The sequence below is a fragment of the Topomyia yanbarensis genome, chromosome 3, assembly GCF_030247195.1.
Source record: "Topomyia yanbarensis strain Yona2022 chromosome 3, ASM3024719v1, whole genome shotgun sequence".
Lineage (NCBI taxonomy): Eukaryota > Metazoa > Arthropoda > Insecta > Diptera > Culicidae > Topomyia > Topomyia yanbarensis.
In genome coordinates, this window is record NC_080672.1 from 70,853,359 (window position 1) to 70,869,555 (window position 16,197).

A 16,197-nucleotide genomic window follows, 5' to 3' on the forward strand; every position below is an offset into this window, starting at 1 on the left:
TGCAAATATGTAATCTTCTTATAGTGCTTTGAGACACCGAACAATAACAAATATACCTATGCATTCCAATAATCACCTAAAGTCGTATGCATTCCAGTCAATAAAAATCAAGAACACTCGTTGCTCTCTTTCTCCAACGTTTCGGTCCTTATTGGACCTTTTTCAAGGAAACGAGAATTTTTGTGTGCTCTGTTGTCGTTTTGTTCATGCCAAAAAATCTAGCTGTCACACTATCATTTATCAGTAGGGCTGTTAGACCCACTCGTTGTAATTAACGTTTAAATTAAACATTTAGAATTGGACTAAGATTGGCGTCACTGCACTATTTTATCAAAATCTCCGTTCACTCTCATTTTGTATCTGTAAAAAATACGTTAATAACGTAAAATCAAAATGCAAATTCTGCACGATTCTTCGAAAAAAATTCAACTAAACGTCTAGGTAGAGTTTGGAATAAACCGAATATATAAGCAAATCTTCGCACAGATCAGTGATCAAACGCGTATACCACATTGAGACGAGCTTTTTGACTGGGGATTGAACCCCATTTCTATAGGCACTAAATCGTCAATTTAAATAGTCGGCACATCAAACGAAAGAAGAGCGGAAGGGTGAGTGTGTTATCGAAAGTTTATATTTTCTTTTGCTGTATCGATAAAGAAAGAAAAGTTATTTTTAAACGGCTCTTTATTAACATTGACAGCCATTAAGGTGCTTCTGAACTAGCTCTATTCTGGCACACTAAGTTTTGTATGAAAATTTAGAACATATCTAAAGCCATTACATAATGCTTCGTGGTTACTTGGGCGAGGCCTAAAATCACCGTTTTTTCTCAACACAATGCACTTTTAGAAGAAAATTCCTTGAACGTGCTATAAAAATACAACAATTATCCATTTCAATCACCGGTTAATTAAGGTCAGTCTACCTTCTCATCCCGCCCAGAGTAGAAACTAAAAATCGTTCCGCTATAGATGCACGGCAAAATCCAACTTTTTCATACGTAACCATTTTATGCGGATCAACCGAAAATGGGACGTTTCATCAGACAATACAGGTTATGCAACCATGGTAGATTCCTATGCGCGAATTCTACAAAAAGACACTGCACCACGGAAAACTTTGTGCAAAACCAGCTAAGAACAGCCCACCTATTATAACCGTAAACAGCACACCGTTATCTTATGCCAAACCACAAACGGCTACAAAACCAATATCTATGGATCTGACACGAACAAATATTCACTCAAAAACAATCACGACCAGTGTCTCTAAGCCAACAACCGGCACCACCAGCAAAGAAGCGAACGTAGAAGAAGACGGATGCGTTTGTCCGTACGCTCGCATTTTTGTTTGACGCTCTTTTGCTTTCTTCGAAAATACTTTGAATTAGTTTTTCAATATTTTGTAGTGTATTCCATCAATTCAAGCAATAAAACTCGTTTTTTAACTTGTACACAAAGTAGGCAAATCCTTCAAAACGTTTGTTTTAACAAATGTCAACTATCAAATAAAGTTTGCATTTTTTATAATTTTATCATATAACAATTTAATAAAGCGAATGATTATGAAGAAATTACTACAGAGGAGACCCGATTTTATCAGCACCCAATTTTATCAGGCCACGATTTTATCTACCCATGATTTTATCAGCTTTTTGACCCGATTTTATCAGCTTCATATGAAAATTGATAGTTGGTAGTTTGATCAACTCTAGCAGACGAACCAAGTGTAATTCGAGTAAATCCTTTCTTGGGCATATATTTCTTATCTTGAGATCCGAAATATGGAAAAATAAAAATGTCAATTTTTTTTTAAATTTTGCGCTGTCAGACCCCGTTAAAGGGAACTTAAAGAAAATAATCAGAAAAGATTGCGAGTCTATATCTAAGAACCAAATATTTTAAGAGCTTCGGTTTATTAAAATGACAGGAAAATATGTGTCCCGATTTTATCAATGTCCCTAATTTATCAGCTTAAAATTCGCCAAGGGGCTGATAAAAACGGGTCTTCACTCCTTCTTCCTTCTTCCGGGTCAAACCGCGGGCCCCCAAATACGACCCGGGCCCCAGGGCAATTGCTCTGGCTGCCTCCCCCTCTCATCGGGCCTGATTATACATGTAATCATATATCGTTTATTCCACCCTTAAACATCCGCGATTTGGAGAATTTATTCAGCTTGGCTGAATAATAATTCTTCAGCATGTATACAGCCTGAATAAAACCACAGTTCAGCTTTATCAATACATTTTTTCGTTACCCCTATACAGCTGAGAAAATTATCATAGAAATATTATTAAAAAAGACATTTATTTCGAGTTACACACGCCATCAATCTCTTTAGAAGCCAAATACTTTTATTAGTGTTACGTTACAATTAGAGAAAAATTGTATTACCTTGTTGGATATCATATCACGTACCTGGATCCGAACCAGCAACCTGTTGAAAACTAATCACTTACCTTATTGTCTGCACCAATCTTGTATACATCGAATGCTTAAGATTTCACCGATGTACCGAAAAGTCTAGGCTGCTGAATAGAGTCTGTACATAGACTACACTAGCCTTTTATAGATTTTTTAGTGAACCTAGTTGGCTTGGGTTCGAATCCCAGCCTACGATAATTTGTTATGCGATAATTATTAGAACATTCGGAAATTTTAAATTAGACAATTTACTAATTTTAAAAAACTAATGATTGTAGACGTTTTTCTATCCAAGATGAGGACTTAGGGATGTCACAAAACTTTTAGACAAGTAAAAATGAGTGTAATATGAAACTGGTGGTAACTGAATGATGGCTTCATTATAATTTTAACATGGCAATATCCTCGATTTATTTACCATTCCCTGCCAAATGGTCCATGGTAACAATTCTGGTGTGTCAAAAATTTACAGCATCGTTCGAACAAAAATTTTCTCTTGTGTTCAGTAAGTAAACCGACCATTTTGAATTAAAAGGTAAATTTACATAAACAAGGGCGCGTATGATTTGGCAAGCTTTTACATTGAAAAAACTGTAAATCGTTGGTTTCACATGCTGAAAACTCAGTAGATATAAAACAACAAAATAAAGTTGCTATTGTTATTGCTTCTAAACCGTAATATATGAAAACATCTCGATTGAAATATACCGAAACACTTAGAAAATATACTGTTTTCTCACTTGAAAGATTTACCAGTACAGTTGCCGCCAATGTAATAATCATATGTTATTCCAGAGACTTTATATTTCACAGATAGGCTCTTACTTCGAAATAGGAATGGTCGATGTCGAAACGAATTTTTCAAAATCGATGTTGTTTACTTAAAAAAATTGATTTGGTAAAATCGAATTTTATTTCAAAATCGTTATTGAAAAAGATACGATTTTCTTACAATCGATCTTTTTGTCTCGAAAAATCGAGAATTTTCCGAGATATCAGTATAAAACATTACTTATTACTCGACTGTGCGGGGATTTGGCTGGGTTCAATTAAGTGCGTATGTATATGCAAGTCCTTGGTATGAATTATTTTTTTGGTTTACTAATGCATCGAACCAACTTGATAGTTTCTTTTTGTCAGCAGACATTTTTTCAGGACAAAATTGAAATTGCAAATTAACTGCATGAAATTGTAAAAAAACACTGTGTAAATGTTACAAGAGCAAACCGTTCAAGCAACAAATAGAATAAGAAAAGGGTTTTAAATGAGAAGTATTTCACTTAAAAGTAAAAAAATGTGCGTGTAATGGGACTCGAACCCAGGTCGGTTCCCATTCGTGATGGTTCACTAACCGTGTCAATTTTTGGAGTAGGTACAATTACCTTTGTTAAACACATAATTCAGCTAAAAGTCAAAAGGTGGTAAAAGGGCAAATGTATAGGTAGAAACAACCTTTTGAAGACATGTAGTGCAGCTTAATGATTAAAGGTTATAGTATTGGTAACAGCATCATTTATTCAACTCGTAATTCAGTCTAATTAAGATGGTTGAATAAAAGCAATAATATTGCAGCTACTACATTTGTTAGTAGTATAGTTCAGCCTAGTTTGAGCTGGCGAATACTGGAGTTTAAGTAGGCTGAATAAACTGTTAATGTTTAAATAGTTCAGCGAAAGTATTATTCAGCTTAAATAGCCGTTAATCTGCTTTTAATCATTAAGTAGTCTTATAGTTCAGCTCCTAATGTTTGTTGGATATTTCTTCTTAGTTGAGAAAAATGCAGGTAAACACTATGTATCCACAAATTGTCTTGAAACCTATCACTAAGTTAGTGTCGGTTTTTATGAGAGAAACTCGAAACACATCTCGATAACTAATTGAGCTTATATATGATGATCATTGGAGAATTCAATTACATTCCTGCTTTTGAAAAGCTTTACAGAATTCTACTTACAGATTCAAAATTAATAGTAACAATTTGAATACAATACACTCGAAATTTTATTTACGATGATGTTTTGTCACTGTAATAAGCAAGGGTACAAGCCTGAGGCATAACCCACTAGCAAATGAGTGTTTGGGACGGTGTATAAAAGTTAGAATTAGTATTCTGGGTAAATTGGTGGATCGATGATTTTGGCAAGATTTTTTGAATAAATTTCCTTATAATGCCAAGTCTGTTAGTTTGTGGTGCTAGTCACAACGAGATATTAGCTAGATTTTACCAAATGCGAACATGGTTCTAAAACGAAACAAGGAAAAATAAAATTTGTAATACTAGTTATCGCCTTGACCGAGACGTGGCTCGACAACCGCACTCTGTCTCGCCAGGTCTTGTATTCGCTGGTAACTTAGGAGTGAATTTTGAGGACATCTCAAAATCTATCGTCTACGATTTTAAAAACGCTGACTACCACAGCATCGTTAGCACGATGTTGGATATAAACTGGGACGAAAATCTTAACAATGACGACGCGAACGAAGCAGCGATGACGTTTTCTAGTATTCTTAACTACCTTACCGACCGCCATGTGCCAAAACGAACAATTATTACCGATCAACACCCTCCGTGGCAATCAACCGTCCTTAGACAATTAAAATCTGCCAAAAGAGCTGCATTTACAAAATTCTCGAAGCATAAGACACTTGCATTACGAAATCACTATTTTTAACTCAACCACGAATACAAACAGCAAAGCAGACTGGCCTTTTTTAGACACCAGCAAAACGTCGAGCGTCAACTGAAGTCCATGCCCAAGTCGTTCTGGAAGTATGTTAACGAGCAGCGAAAAGAATCCGGTTTACCATCTTGTATGTCGTTTAATGGAGTTTTAGGCACCGATATTAAGGAAATATGCCAACTGTTCTCCGACAAATTTTCAAGCGTTTTTTTCAACGAGTGCCTTCCACCACAACAAGTCTCTGCCGCCGCCAATTTAACTCCTTCTCTAGGACAAGCCATCAACCGAATTTATGTTGATAATGCTGCCATTTTTGCAGCAAATGCCAAACTGAAAGCATCTTGTACCCCGGGTCCAGATGGCTTCTTGAACCACTTCGGCGAGTCTTCGAGCTATCACTCACTACTGGTACATTCCCTTCCTGCTGGAAAGCAGCGCACATGTTTCCAGTTCATAAAAAAGGAAACAAATCGAACGTTGACAATTATTGGGGAATCTCATGTTTAAGTGCCGTATCAAAACTATTCGAGCTGGTTGTTTTAACCCCTATTTTCTTTCACCGCAAACACTACATTGCAGATGACCAACACGATTTTATGCCTAAACGATCGACAACGACAAACTTGCTCTCGTTCACAACATATGTAATGGATGGATAGATATCGCAATAGCGATGCTGGACAAACTCGGCATTCATGAACAACTTCTGCGCTGGTTTCGTTCCTACCTCGATGGAAGGCAACTCCAAATTAGCATCAAGGACTGTCTATCTGCACCATTCTCGCTACATCCGGCATCCCACAAGCAAGCCATCTCGGTCCAGTGATATTCCTCCTCTACTTTAATGACGTCAATATAAAATTACAAGGCCTTTCTTTCGCCGACAACATGAATTTTTTTCGATAAATACGGGATAAAACCGATGCCAGTGTTTTCAGAGGGAACTGGACAGCTTTAGTATGTGGTGTGATCTAAACAGAATGGTTTGAAACCCGAGCAAATGCTCAATCGTTACGTTCACGCAGAAACGCCATCCGACTCAGTTTGACTATGATTTCTTCGGCTCGAGCATTCCAAGATACTCTCACATCAAGGATCTCGGAGTCATCATGGATTGGATAACGTTCAAACCACACACTTCATACATCGTGGATAAGGCGTCACGACAGCTTGGGTTTATCTTCCGAATAGCGAAAAACTTCAAAATATCCTACATCAACTTGAATCACGGAAAAACGCTGTAGAAAATTAGCTAGTGGACCGATCCTTTTCAAACTTTCAGGTAATAAAATATAACTCATTAGTAAGCTTTTGGCATATTTATTTCCCTCAACTTTAATACCATAATCGTACGCTCGCTCCTTACGCTTAACTCCATTCATTAGGCTCTGTACAACTGGCTGCAGCTTCTTCTGCATGGAAACCCGCTTTTTCTTCATATCTTCTTCCGATTTGACCTCATTCGGATGCTTCCGTAGTGCCTGCTTCATAATTGCCCAGAATTTTTCGATGGGTTTTAGTTCCGGTGCGTTGGGGGGTTCATGTCCTTGAGTTCAAAAGTGACTCCGTTGGCTGCATGCCACTTCAGGACGACGTTTGAATAATGATACGAAACTAGATTCGGCAGAAGTCGTAGGGTCCTCGTACTGCTTCCACAGAGGAAGCAGACGCTTTCTTAAACACTCCTTGGGGTAGATCTCCCCGTTTACAGTCCAGGTAGTGGCAGATCACTTGCCGAATCATGTATTTATTGGCAAACTTTGAAAGTTTCTGCTTCCTTACTACCTCCGAAACAAAAACCTTGTGCTGGGCGGTGAAGGGCGGAAACTGCCGGAAGGCCGCCCTGTCGTAAGTCTCATCATCCATGATGAGGCAATGATGCTTCGTCAGCAACTGGGTGCACAGTTTCCGGGTCTGTGACTTTCACACCCTATTTTGCCGTTCGTCACGATTTGGAGCCCTCCATATTTTGCACGTATGCAACCTCTCCCGCTCATTTGCCTTTTGAACGAAAGACAAGGACAGATTCAACTTTTTGGCCACATCCTTAACCGAAGCATTGGGATGCCGCTTAAATGCTTTCACTACACGCTTGTGAACCTGATCACTAATAGAACATCCATTCTGACCGCATTAATCCTTCCGTTCGAGGCTCACAGTTTGGTAGTAACGTTTAATCACACGACTCACCGTTGACCGCACGATTCCGAGCTCTTTTCCACTGCCCGATGAAAGAGTTGAGGAATTTCCAGGTGCTTGTGCAAAATCAATTCGCGACGTTGCTTTTCGGGAATGCAATTTTTTTTACAATTTTTGGAAAACTGACAGCGATCAAAATACAGCGTAAACAACACTCTAAACTATTTCTACCCAAATTTTCAAGAGAAAATACCTTTATGGTTATTTTCTACAGTATTTTTCCGTGGGATGTGGGACACTCTTTAACATCTATTCCTATTACGTGAAATTGACTTTACTACAACAAAGCAACTAAAATTAAAATTTCAAATACCCGATCCCGATCCGAATCCGTGAATTTCTAATTCGAAAACCCGATACTCGACCCAAACCCGAAAATGTTGGCTTTATAGAGCCCGAACCCGACCCAAAACCCGTCGGATTTGGGCCGGGTCTGGGTTTCGGGTTCAAAAACCCAATCCCGACCATCTCTGAATTCGGATTATCACGAACGACATTCTGGCTGCCTGCAGCTCTGCCTGTCAGACCCACAGAAATGGCGGTCCCCTTTCGAATGTTTTGCGTGTTTACTTGCATATTATGGTCACCCTATCTTAACTCACAGCTTATGTGCAATTTACCAGGAATGCCGTTATGGACGAGTTGAATCTGCAATTTAACCTTCATGTATCTGTCTCTGTCCGCTTTCCCCTACATTAAGGAAATATCAATTGGATCACTAAAATAAATATGAAACAGTTCCAAACATCAGGTGGAGCGAAAAAGCCATCCGCTTCGATACTGCATTCAGCCGTACCAACAATGACAACATCGAAAGTGTAAACTGTGGGTGTGCATTCTTTACGGGTCTTAAATTCTTAAAACATCCCAGCGAGAAGAAAAAAAGTATTCAATGAAACTAGACCGAACAAAGACACCGCGGGGTTTTGTGTTTAGAATGATATATGACTCCTTTTGCTTCCAATTCCTTTTGTCCCCTGTGTTTAGGTGTAGGGACTGGTGCTCTTTTCTGGTCATCTTTCTAATCGACGAAAACCTTCAATTCTCAGGTGGCACACAGCCGCCCTTTTCAATAGAGGCATGAATGAATGAATGACTGAATGCACATCTTATGATGGGTTGTCCTTTTTCCCCGATTCCCGGGGACACAAAAGCCATGCAACTGAGATGGTGTGAAAAGATACGCATCCGCTAACCCAGCAGGAAAAGGTCGAAATGACGTTGCCAAAATCAAAATAGGTACTTTCTATTCACAGTCCGAAGAAAAAAAAAATTAAACTCCAAATCACTATCATGAAAGAATCCCTGGTCAATTAAGCCCTAATGGAAGGAAGGAATCGCTCGCTTGAATTCGATTTGCATTCGGTCACTCTTTATCCGGCGGTTTCTTTCAAAGCAAATATTGACCTTCCTGATTCGAATGGACGAGAGAGAGAAAAAACTGCTTTGTAACCACTTTGCTTCCTTTCATGAGCTTCAGAAATCAATCAGATCCACTCCCGGACTGGGCAAAGCTGTGAAATTGAATTAACATTTAGATTTATCCTCTTATCAGAAGGAGATTCTTGCATGAAACCGAAGCATAGTGATTACAAACAGAGCAAAAAAAGTTGCCACTGAATGACCATCGCAGATTTGCTTTCTTCCCTCGCATTTTGGTCTTTTTTATCATCGCTTATCGAGATTTCTCCAACCCCGACCGAGTATATGGCAGCGCCCTTTCCAAAAAATCGCCACTAACAGGGACGGTAACCGGTAAAGAAAACATATTAGCGTGAAGTATGGTCCACTTGAATCTGTCCACTTAGTCCTACAAGAAAAGCAGTATTATCCTGGTTCTTTTTTGCTCGGCTACTGGTTTGGCTATCAAAAGAAAGAATTTCATAAATCTCCCCTTTTTGCTGTCCGTCACCACCGCAGCAGCAGCAGTAGTTGGCAGGCATTGATAGGATCTGATGCGTGAAATGGTCAAAGTGAATCATATTTTGATAAATGTATTTGGCGCTTCCTGTGAGAGGGAGCCCAGTACTTAACTTGTACCGATCAAAGGATATGAGTCCTGTTGCTAATTCGATATAAATAACATACATGAAGAATTAAGTAAAATTGCATTTTTATTAGGGATTGCTCGGTACCTCGTATCTCTTGCTCTAAATCCTAATTTTGAACCTGAAATTTAGACAACACTATCTGTGTTGTCTAAATTTCAGGTTGAATATTAGGATTTAGAGCATAAAGATCGCGCCAAATGATCACAAACGGGTTACCTTTTAATTACCCCAGTAACAGCCAAAAACTTCACAGTCTACAGATTCCGAAACCTAGCCGAGAACAATAATCATTGATGTGAAATGCTCCACGATTGCCAAAGTCCATTCACAACAATTCCGTGCGATAATTAATTACACGAGACTCATTTCCCCATTTCATTTTCTCCGCAATAATTGCCAGCTAAAGCCCATGAAACGCTCACTTGAGGTATGTATGAATAATTAATTAATTAAAAACATGGCACATAAAATATTTCACCCCAACCCCTTGTCCCGACTTGTCCCAGTTTCTATTCAAATCACCAAAGCAAAACGTGTCGCCATTTGGATCATGTTTCCTAGCATGTCCCTGCAACCCTTGTTCAGCCCTTATCAGCAGTAGTAACACCACCACCACCACTCCCGATACCCTGTAGAAAGCGGGAAGCCACGCGAGGATCTTTGTGCTCTAGGCACCATTTCATCACTCGTCGAGTGTGTTCTTTCATTCTACTCAATGCACGACATTTTTCTGTCGTTGTTTTTTTTTTGTTTTAGCGCCTTTCATTTGGGAAATGACAAATTACCCAACTTCGTTGACTTTGTTCATTAATTCATGCCCGGCTCCGCTTGATGTATGCACGTACGCTCGAAGCCACGTCCCCCTCTCTCCGCTTCCACAATTAATTTGCTCTTCCAGCTTCACGTTTTCTGTATGGCTTTCCCTCGTTCAACAAAGTGGCTCGAAACAAGTCTTCTCCATAGTATATAGGCACCATATAGTCTTTGAAGCCTATCACAAACCCGTCCACAAAGTGTTTCGTCGCCTGGCAGATTTGTGGATTTCTAGGTAATCTATAGGTACACGTGTGGGCCACAGTTTAGTCGTGATAAAGCTATTAACACATTTTCCGTCGTGCGTCGTCGTGGGTTGGCGCCTGACCGCAAATGCTTGGTTTGTCGAGGTGGCATTCAGCTGGAAAATTGTTTGTGCCGTGGGCTAATGTGAGCTCTGGTGGACACGAAAATCTTGTGTGCAAAATCATTAAATACCGGTGCTGGTATAATGGGATAGTTTCAGAAACAGTTTATTTATTCGTTTGGTAATTTTAGGATCAGGGAAAAGTTTTCTGGGGTTGAGATTCTTTTATCCTCAATCTCCAGAAGAACTAGGAATCAATTTTTTCTGCGACCGACACGAATGATTGCGTTTTACTATCTGTTTATTGTATTTTTTTGTGTACATTTGCCTATGTGTGTTTATGCTGCGGCTGTTTGACAGCTATGTTATGGTGTGTGGGCTGATTGTGCGAATCGTACGGTAATTGCATTTTGTTTCTAAAATTCTATGATTAGTTCACTTTTTCTTAGGGCTAGGTAAGTATCAACAGGTATGTACAATGCATAAAATTTCATTTCATTACAGGTTCATGTTGTGGTGGATTAAAGGTGAGTATTGAACATTTCGGCCGCCGAAGAAATTTTAAGGAATTCAACGGGCATTAGCGGTGGAAGTTCGAGCTTCTTGCGATGACTGACGTTCAACGGGATATGGAGATTTTGATTCTTCGTCTTGCTGGTACAGGCCTTCTTACAGCTTCCAGGATGATTTTTCGGGGTGCGTCGGGTCCGACTGCAGGATACTGTCCGGGAGTGGTGTGCTGTAAAGGAGGAACATCTGTACGCGAACTGTTGCTTTGACAAATTAGGAATGAGCACTTGAGGAATGAGTCAAGTCCCAGCCGGGGGTTCTAGGAACCCACACGGCGAGGCTTGGTTCTTTACAGGTGAACCACGAACCGCTCGATACCCCCGAGCTTGGACCAGGATCTCGTCTGGCGACTCATTTTCCCGAGAAGGGGCCGGGAACTCGTCCGGCGGCTCTGTTCCCTGAGCAAGGGCCTTCGTCGGGTGTTGTTGACACTCTGCTACTAGTCGGTGCGGGATTCGGTGCTGCGCTGGGTAGCCTAACTTCAACCGGAAGTAAGCAGAGCTTCGGGATGGCGCGTTGAACGATACCGAAGGTCGACTTCACTATGGCGACACGAACAAGGCCGTCAGGGCCGGGATGAACGCTGAGCACTCGCCCCAGGGGCCATTTCAACGGCGGTGTTCTCTCATCTTTGAGAGCGACGATGGAACCAACGGCAAGGGTGTCCATGGCTTTTGTCCAGCGGTAGCGATTTTGCATGGTGGCGAGATACTCCTTGTGCCAACGACTCCAGAAGTGCTGAGTCAGCTGTTGTACTCGTTCCCATGGAGACAACCTGGATTTAGGAACTTCACGGCAATCTGGATCAGATACTGCATTCAACGGACGACAAATCAGGAAATATCCTGGGGTCAGAGCAAGCTCATCGGATGGATTGTCCGGCAACGGTGTGATTGGGCGAGAGTTTAGCATTGACTCGACCTGAATCAATGCGGTTTGTAGCTCGGATTCGGTTAGGTGAGCATTTCCGAGAATTTTGCGAAGCAGGGTCTTCACGGACTTCACGCAGGCTTCACAGATTCCACCGAATGTGGGAGAGTGAGGTGGAATGAAGTGGAACTGTATTCCGTTGTCTGCGCATTCGTTTGCTACGGCATCTTGGTGAACTTGAGTTCGGAAAAGCTTCCGCAGTTCTTTCAGTTCTCGCTGTGCTCCAACAAAGTTCGTGGCGTTATCGCAGTTGATATGCGCAGGCTTTCCTCTAAGGCCGGCGAATCTTCGCAGGCTCGCAATGAATGTGCCAGTGGTCAGATCTGACACAAGGTCCAAGTGCACAGCTTTGGTAGCCATGCATGCGTATACGGTGATGTACGCTTTGAAGAATGGCGTTCTCTTATTTCGGAGTGACGTTCTCACGTACATTGGCCCAGCCAAGTCAACGCCAACATTCTGAATCGGGTACGCCTGGTTGACCCGAACAGATGGCAGATCCCCCATCAGCTGCTGCAACGGTTTGGGTTTGGCACGTACGCATACCATGCAGCCGTGGACAATGTTGCGAACCAAGTTCCGTCCGTCTTGTGGTGTTCTCTCGTGGCGATCATCTCGGTGAGACTCATTTGTTATCGAGCACTCAGTCGGGATAGAAGTCTTTTGTTGTCGATCCGTACACTCTATAGCCACAAATAGTGCTAATCTGCTTTCAAGGGGTTATTTCGCACACTCTACGCCTAGTCGAGGTTTCAGTATTTTTTCCCTTCTTTTGTGTTTCTGTTTCTGAGTACCGTTAGCCGGTCAGTGACCAGTGAAGCAGCGTTCTTCTAGTAAGCCGTCTGGATATCGTTACATATACAAGTTAAGTATTAGTTTACGTTTCCCCTTCTTGGTTCTTTTACTAACGTGCACTAGGTAATAGGCCCGTGCAAAAATGACTTCCCTTGACGGCGGTTCATCTCAAGGTGAGATGGACCTCGTACCAAAATCAGCTCCTCGGCTCGGCCACCGTGCCTTTCGTGATCTTCCGGACCAAAGAAAAAAAGTGTTTGAATCTGTTGCAGATTTCTCGGGTTCTGGTGGATCGGTATTCGGCCGTGACAGATATATCGAAAATTCGCCCTGATAAGCTTCGGGTGGTTGTTAACAGCTTGACTCAGGCAAAAAATATTGCTGGCTACGGGTCCTTTACGAAGGAGTACAGGGTGTATATTCCAGCTAGCAGGGTTGAAGTCAGTGGGGTCGTTTCCGATTAGAGTCTGAATTGCGAGGACCTGCTAAAATATGGGACTGGCTGTTTCAAGGACCCCATGCTTAAGCCAGTGAAGATACTGGAATGCAAACGTTAGCATTCAGCATCAGTCCGCAGCTGACGGCAAGAAAATATACGTCAACTCAGACTCTTATCGGGTGACCTTCGCCGGTTCTACTCTACCCAACTACCTCCTCTTTGACAAGGTTCGTCTACCTGTTCGCCTCTTTGTGCCGCCGGTCATGAACTGTACTAATTGCAAACAATTGGGACACACAGCCTCCCATTGTAGCAATAAAGCCCGTTGTGGGAAATGCGGTGGGAATCAGGCGGATGATTCCTGTGGTAGAGATGTCGAAAAGTGTCTCTACTGTTGGGGAAACCCACATGATCTCCCTTCATGTCCCGCGTACAAACAGCGCGAGGAGAATCTTAAGCGTTCCCTTCAGGGACGCTCTAACCGATCTTTTGCAGAAATGCTTAAGATAGCTACGCCACCTGTCTCTACGAACATCTTTACCAACTTGTCTACTGACGAAGGCGACTGTGATGAACCCCAGGAGGGAACATCTTCTGCTGTGCCTTGAAGTAGTAGAAAAAGGAAGAACATTTCCTCTTCCAAGCTTCGTCGTAAAGGCCAGAAGGTGTCTCTTCATGGTCCCCCTAAAATAACTACTCAAGGAAGTACTGGTGCAAAACCGAAGCAAGTCGCTCCCGGTCTCAGTAACCTGAGCTCAGAAAAGGAGTTCCCAGCACTTCCAGGAACATCAAAAACCCCAAGTGTTCCCATATCTCAGCCAGAGAAAGAAAACAGTGCTGGCTTAATAAATTTCTCTGACATTGTGGACCGTATTCTTACAGCGTTGAACATTTCTGACCCCCTTAAAAGTATCTTGATAAGCTTTCTCCCCGCAGTAAAAACATTTTTGATGCAGTTCACTGCGAAATGGCCCCTCCTTTCAGCGATTGTATCCTTCGATGGCTAATTCATCGAACGAGGTCACGGATTTAATCACTGTTCTACAGTGGAATTGCAGAAGCATTATCCCGAAAATCGATTCGTTTAAAATCTTACTAAATAATTTGAAATGCGATGCATTTGCCCTATGCGAGACATGGCTCACTTCAGAAATAAATCTACACTTCCACGATTTTAATATTATTCGCTTGGAGCGAGAAGACTTACGGAGGAGTACTTTTAGGGATCAAAAAGTGCTATTCATTCAATCGAATCGACCTCCCCTCGACACCAGGTATTGAAGTTGCATTGCTTCCACCTACATCCCCCCTAGAGCCTCAGTTAGCCACCGACGGCTTTGCGATATTGTGTAACTCCTCCCCGCACCGAGGCTAATGTGACTTCAACTCTCACGGTACGGCATGGGGTTGCCTTCATGACGATAATCGATCTACCTTACTCCATGAGCTTTGCGACAACTTCAATATGACTATTTTGAATACGGGTGAAATGACACGGATTCCTGCCCTTCCAGCGCGTTCGAGCGCCTGTCCCTCTGCTAAACATCGCTGCGGTTAGATTGCATGTCGAAGGTAGTCTCTGATCCTCACGGCAGCGACCATCTGCCAATCGTAATTAATATTGCTAACGGTTCAGGACCACCGATTACAATCAATGTTTCGAATGGCCTCACAGGAAATATTGATTGGAAGAGCCACGCGTCCGCGTGCGACAAAATCAAGTCTACTCCGATATCCGACAAAATCAAGTCTACTCAAGAGCTTCCTACGCAGGAAGAGTACTGGTTCCTGGCTGGCTTGATTCTCGATACCGCGATTCAAGCTCAGACTAAACGCGTACCAGACGCGAACTCACGCGGGCGTCCTCCCAACTCATGGTGGGACAAAGAGTGCTCAGACGTGTACGCGGATAATTCCACCGCGTATAAGACCTTCCGGGACGACGGGCTGGCAGCTAGCTAACGACAGTACGCGATGACAGAAACGCGCATGAAAAGTTTGATAAGAGCCAAAAAACGTAGCTACTGGCGCCGGTTCGTTGACGGGCTAACGAGAGAAACATCGATGAGCATACTTTGTGGCACGGCCCGGCGCTTACAAAACCGAAATACTACTAACGAGAGCGTGGAATATTCAAACCGTAGGATATTCGATTTTGCCATGAAGGATTGTTCGGATTCCGCCCCGGTACAGAAGATCTACCGCACCGCATACACTCACGATAACGCGAACGAAACACCTTTTTCGATGGTGGAGTTCTCACTTGCTCTCTTGTCGTGTAACAATAAAGCCCCAGGGCTAGATAGAATCAAATTTAACTTGTTAAAAAATCTGCCAGACTCTTCCAAGAGTCGCTTGTTGAATTTATTAAATAAGTTTCTCGAGGGTAATATTGTCCCTCAAGACTGGATGCAAGTGAAGGTATTCGCCATCCAAAAACCAGGAAAACCAGCCTCCGACCACAATTCGTATCGACCGATCGCAATGCTATCCTGTATCCGGAAGTTGTACGAGAAAATGATGCTATTCCGCCTTGACAAGTGGGTCGAACCAAATGGCTTACTGTCAGATACACAATTTTACTTTCGCAAAGGAAAAGGGACGAACGATTGTCTTGCGTTGCTCTCAACCGAAATTCAAATGGCCTATGCTAGCAAAGAGCAGATGGCATCAGTGTTCTTAGATATTAAGGGGGTTTTTGATTCAGTTTCGATCAACATTATTTCAGAGAAGCTGCACCAACATGGTCTTTCAGCGACTTTAAACAACTTTTTACTGAACTTGTTGTCGGAAAAGCACATGCATTTTTCGCATGATGAGTTATCGACATCACTATTTAGTAACATGGGCCTTCCCCAGGGTTCAAAGCTCCCTGTTATACAATTTCTCTGTCCACGACATTGATGAACGTCTTGACAATTCCTGCACGTTAAGGCAACTTGCAAACGATGGCGTGGTTTCTGTAACGGGACTCAAATCTGTCAA

The 16,197-nt window shown here is 42.0% G+C and overlaps 1 protein-coding gene across 1 annotated transcript; it reads right to left on the minus strand.

Annotated features, from left to right (window-relative positions):
- Positions 1-11,399: 11,399 nt before the first annotated feature.
- On the minus strand, positions 11,400-12,527 carry LOC131686987 (uncharacterized). The gene has a single exon (XM_058971024.1). The coding sequence runs from the start codon at positions 12,525-12,527 to the stop codon at positions 11,400-11,402; it is 1,128 nt and encodes a 375-aa protein (XP_058827007.1).
- Between the last annotated feature and the right edge of the window lie 3,670 nt (positions 12,528-16,197).

Bases quoted from the DNA above. Each gene is read 5' to 3' on its own strand.
- LOC131686987 (XM_058971024.1), bottom strand. From the start codon at position 12,527: ATGGTATGCGTACGTGCCAAACCCAAACCGTTGCAGCAGCTGATGGGG.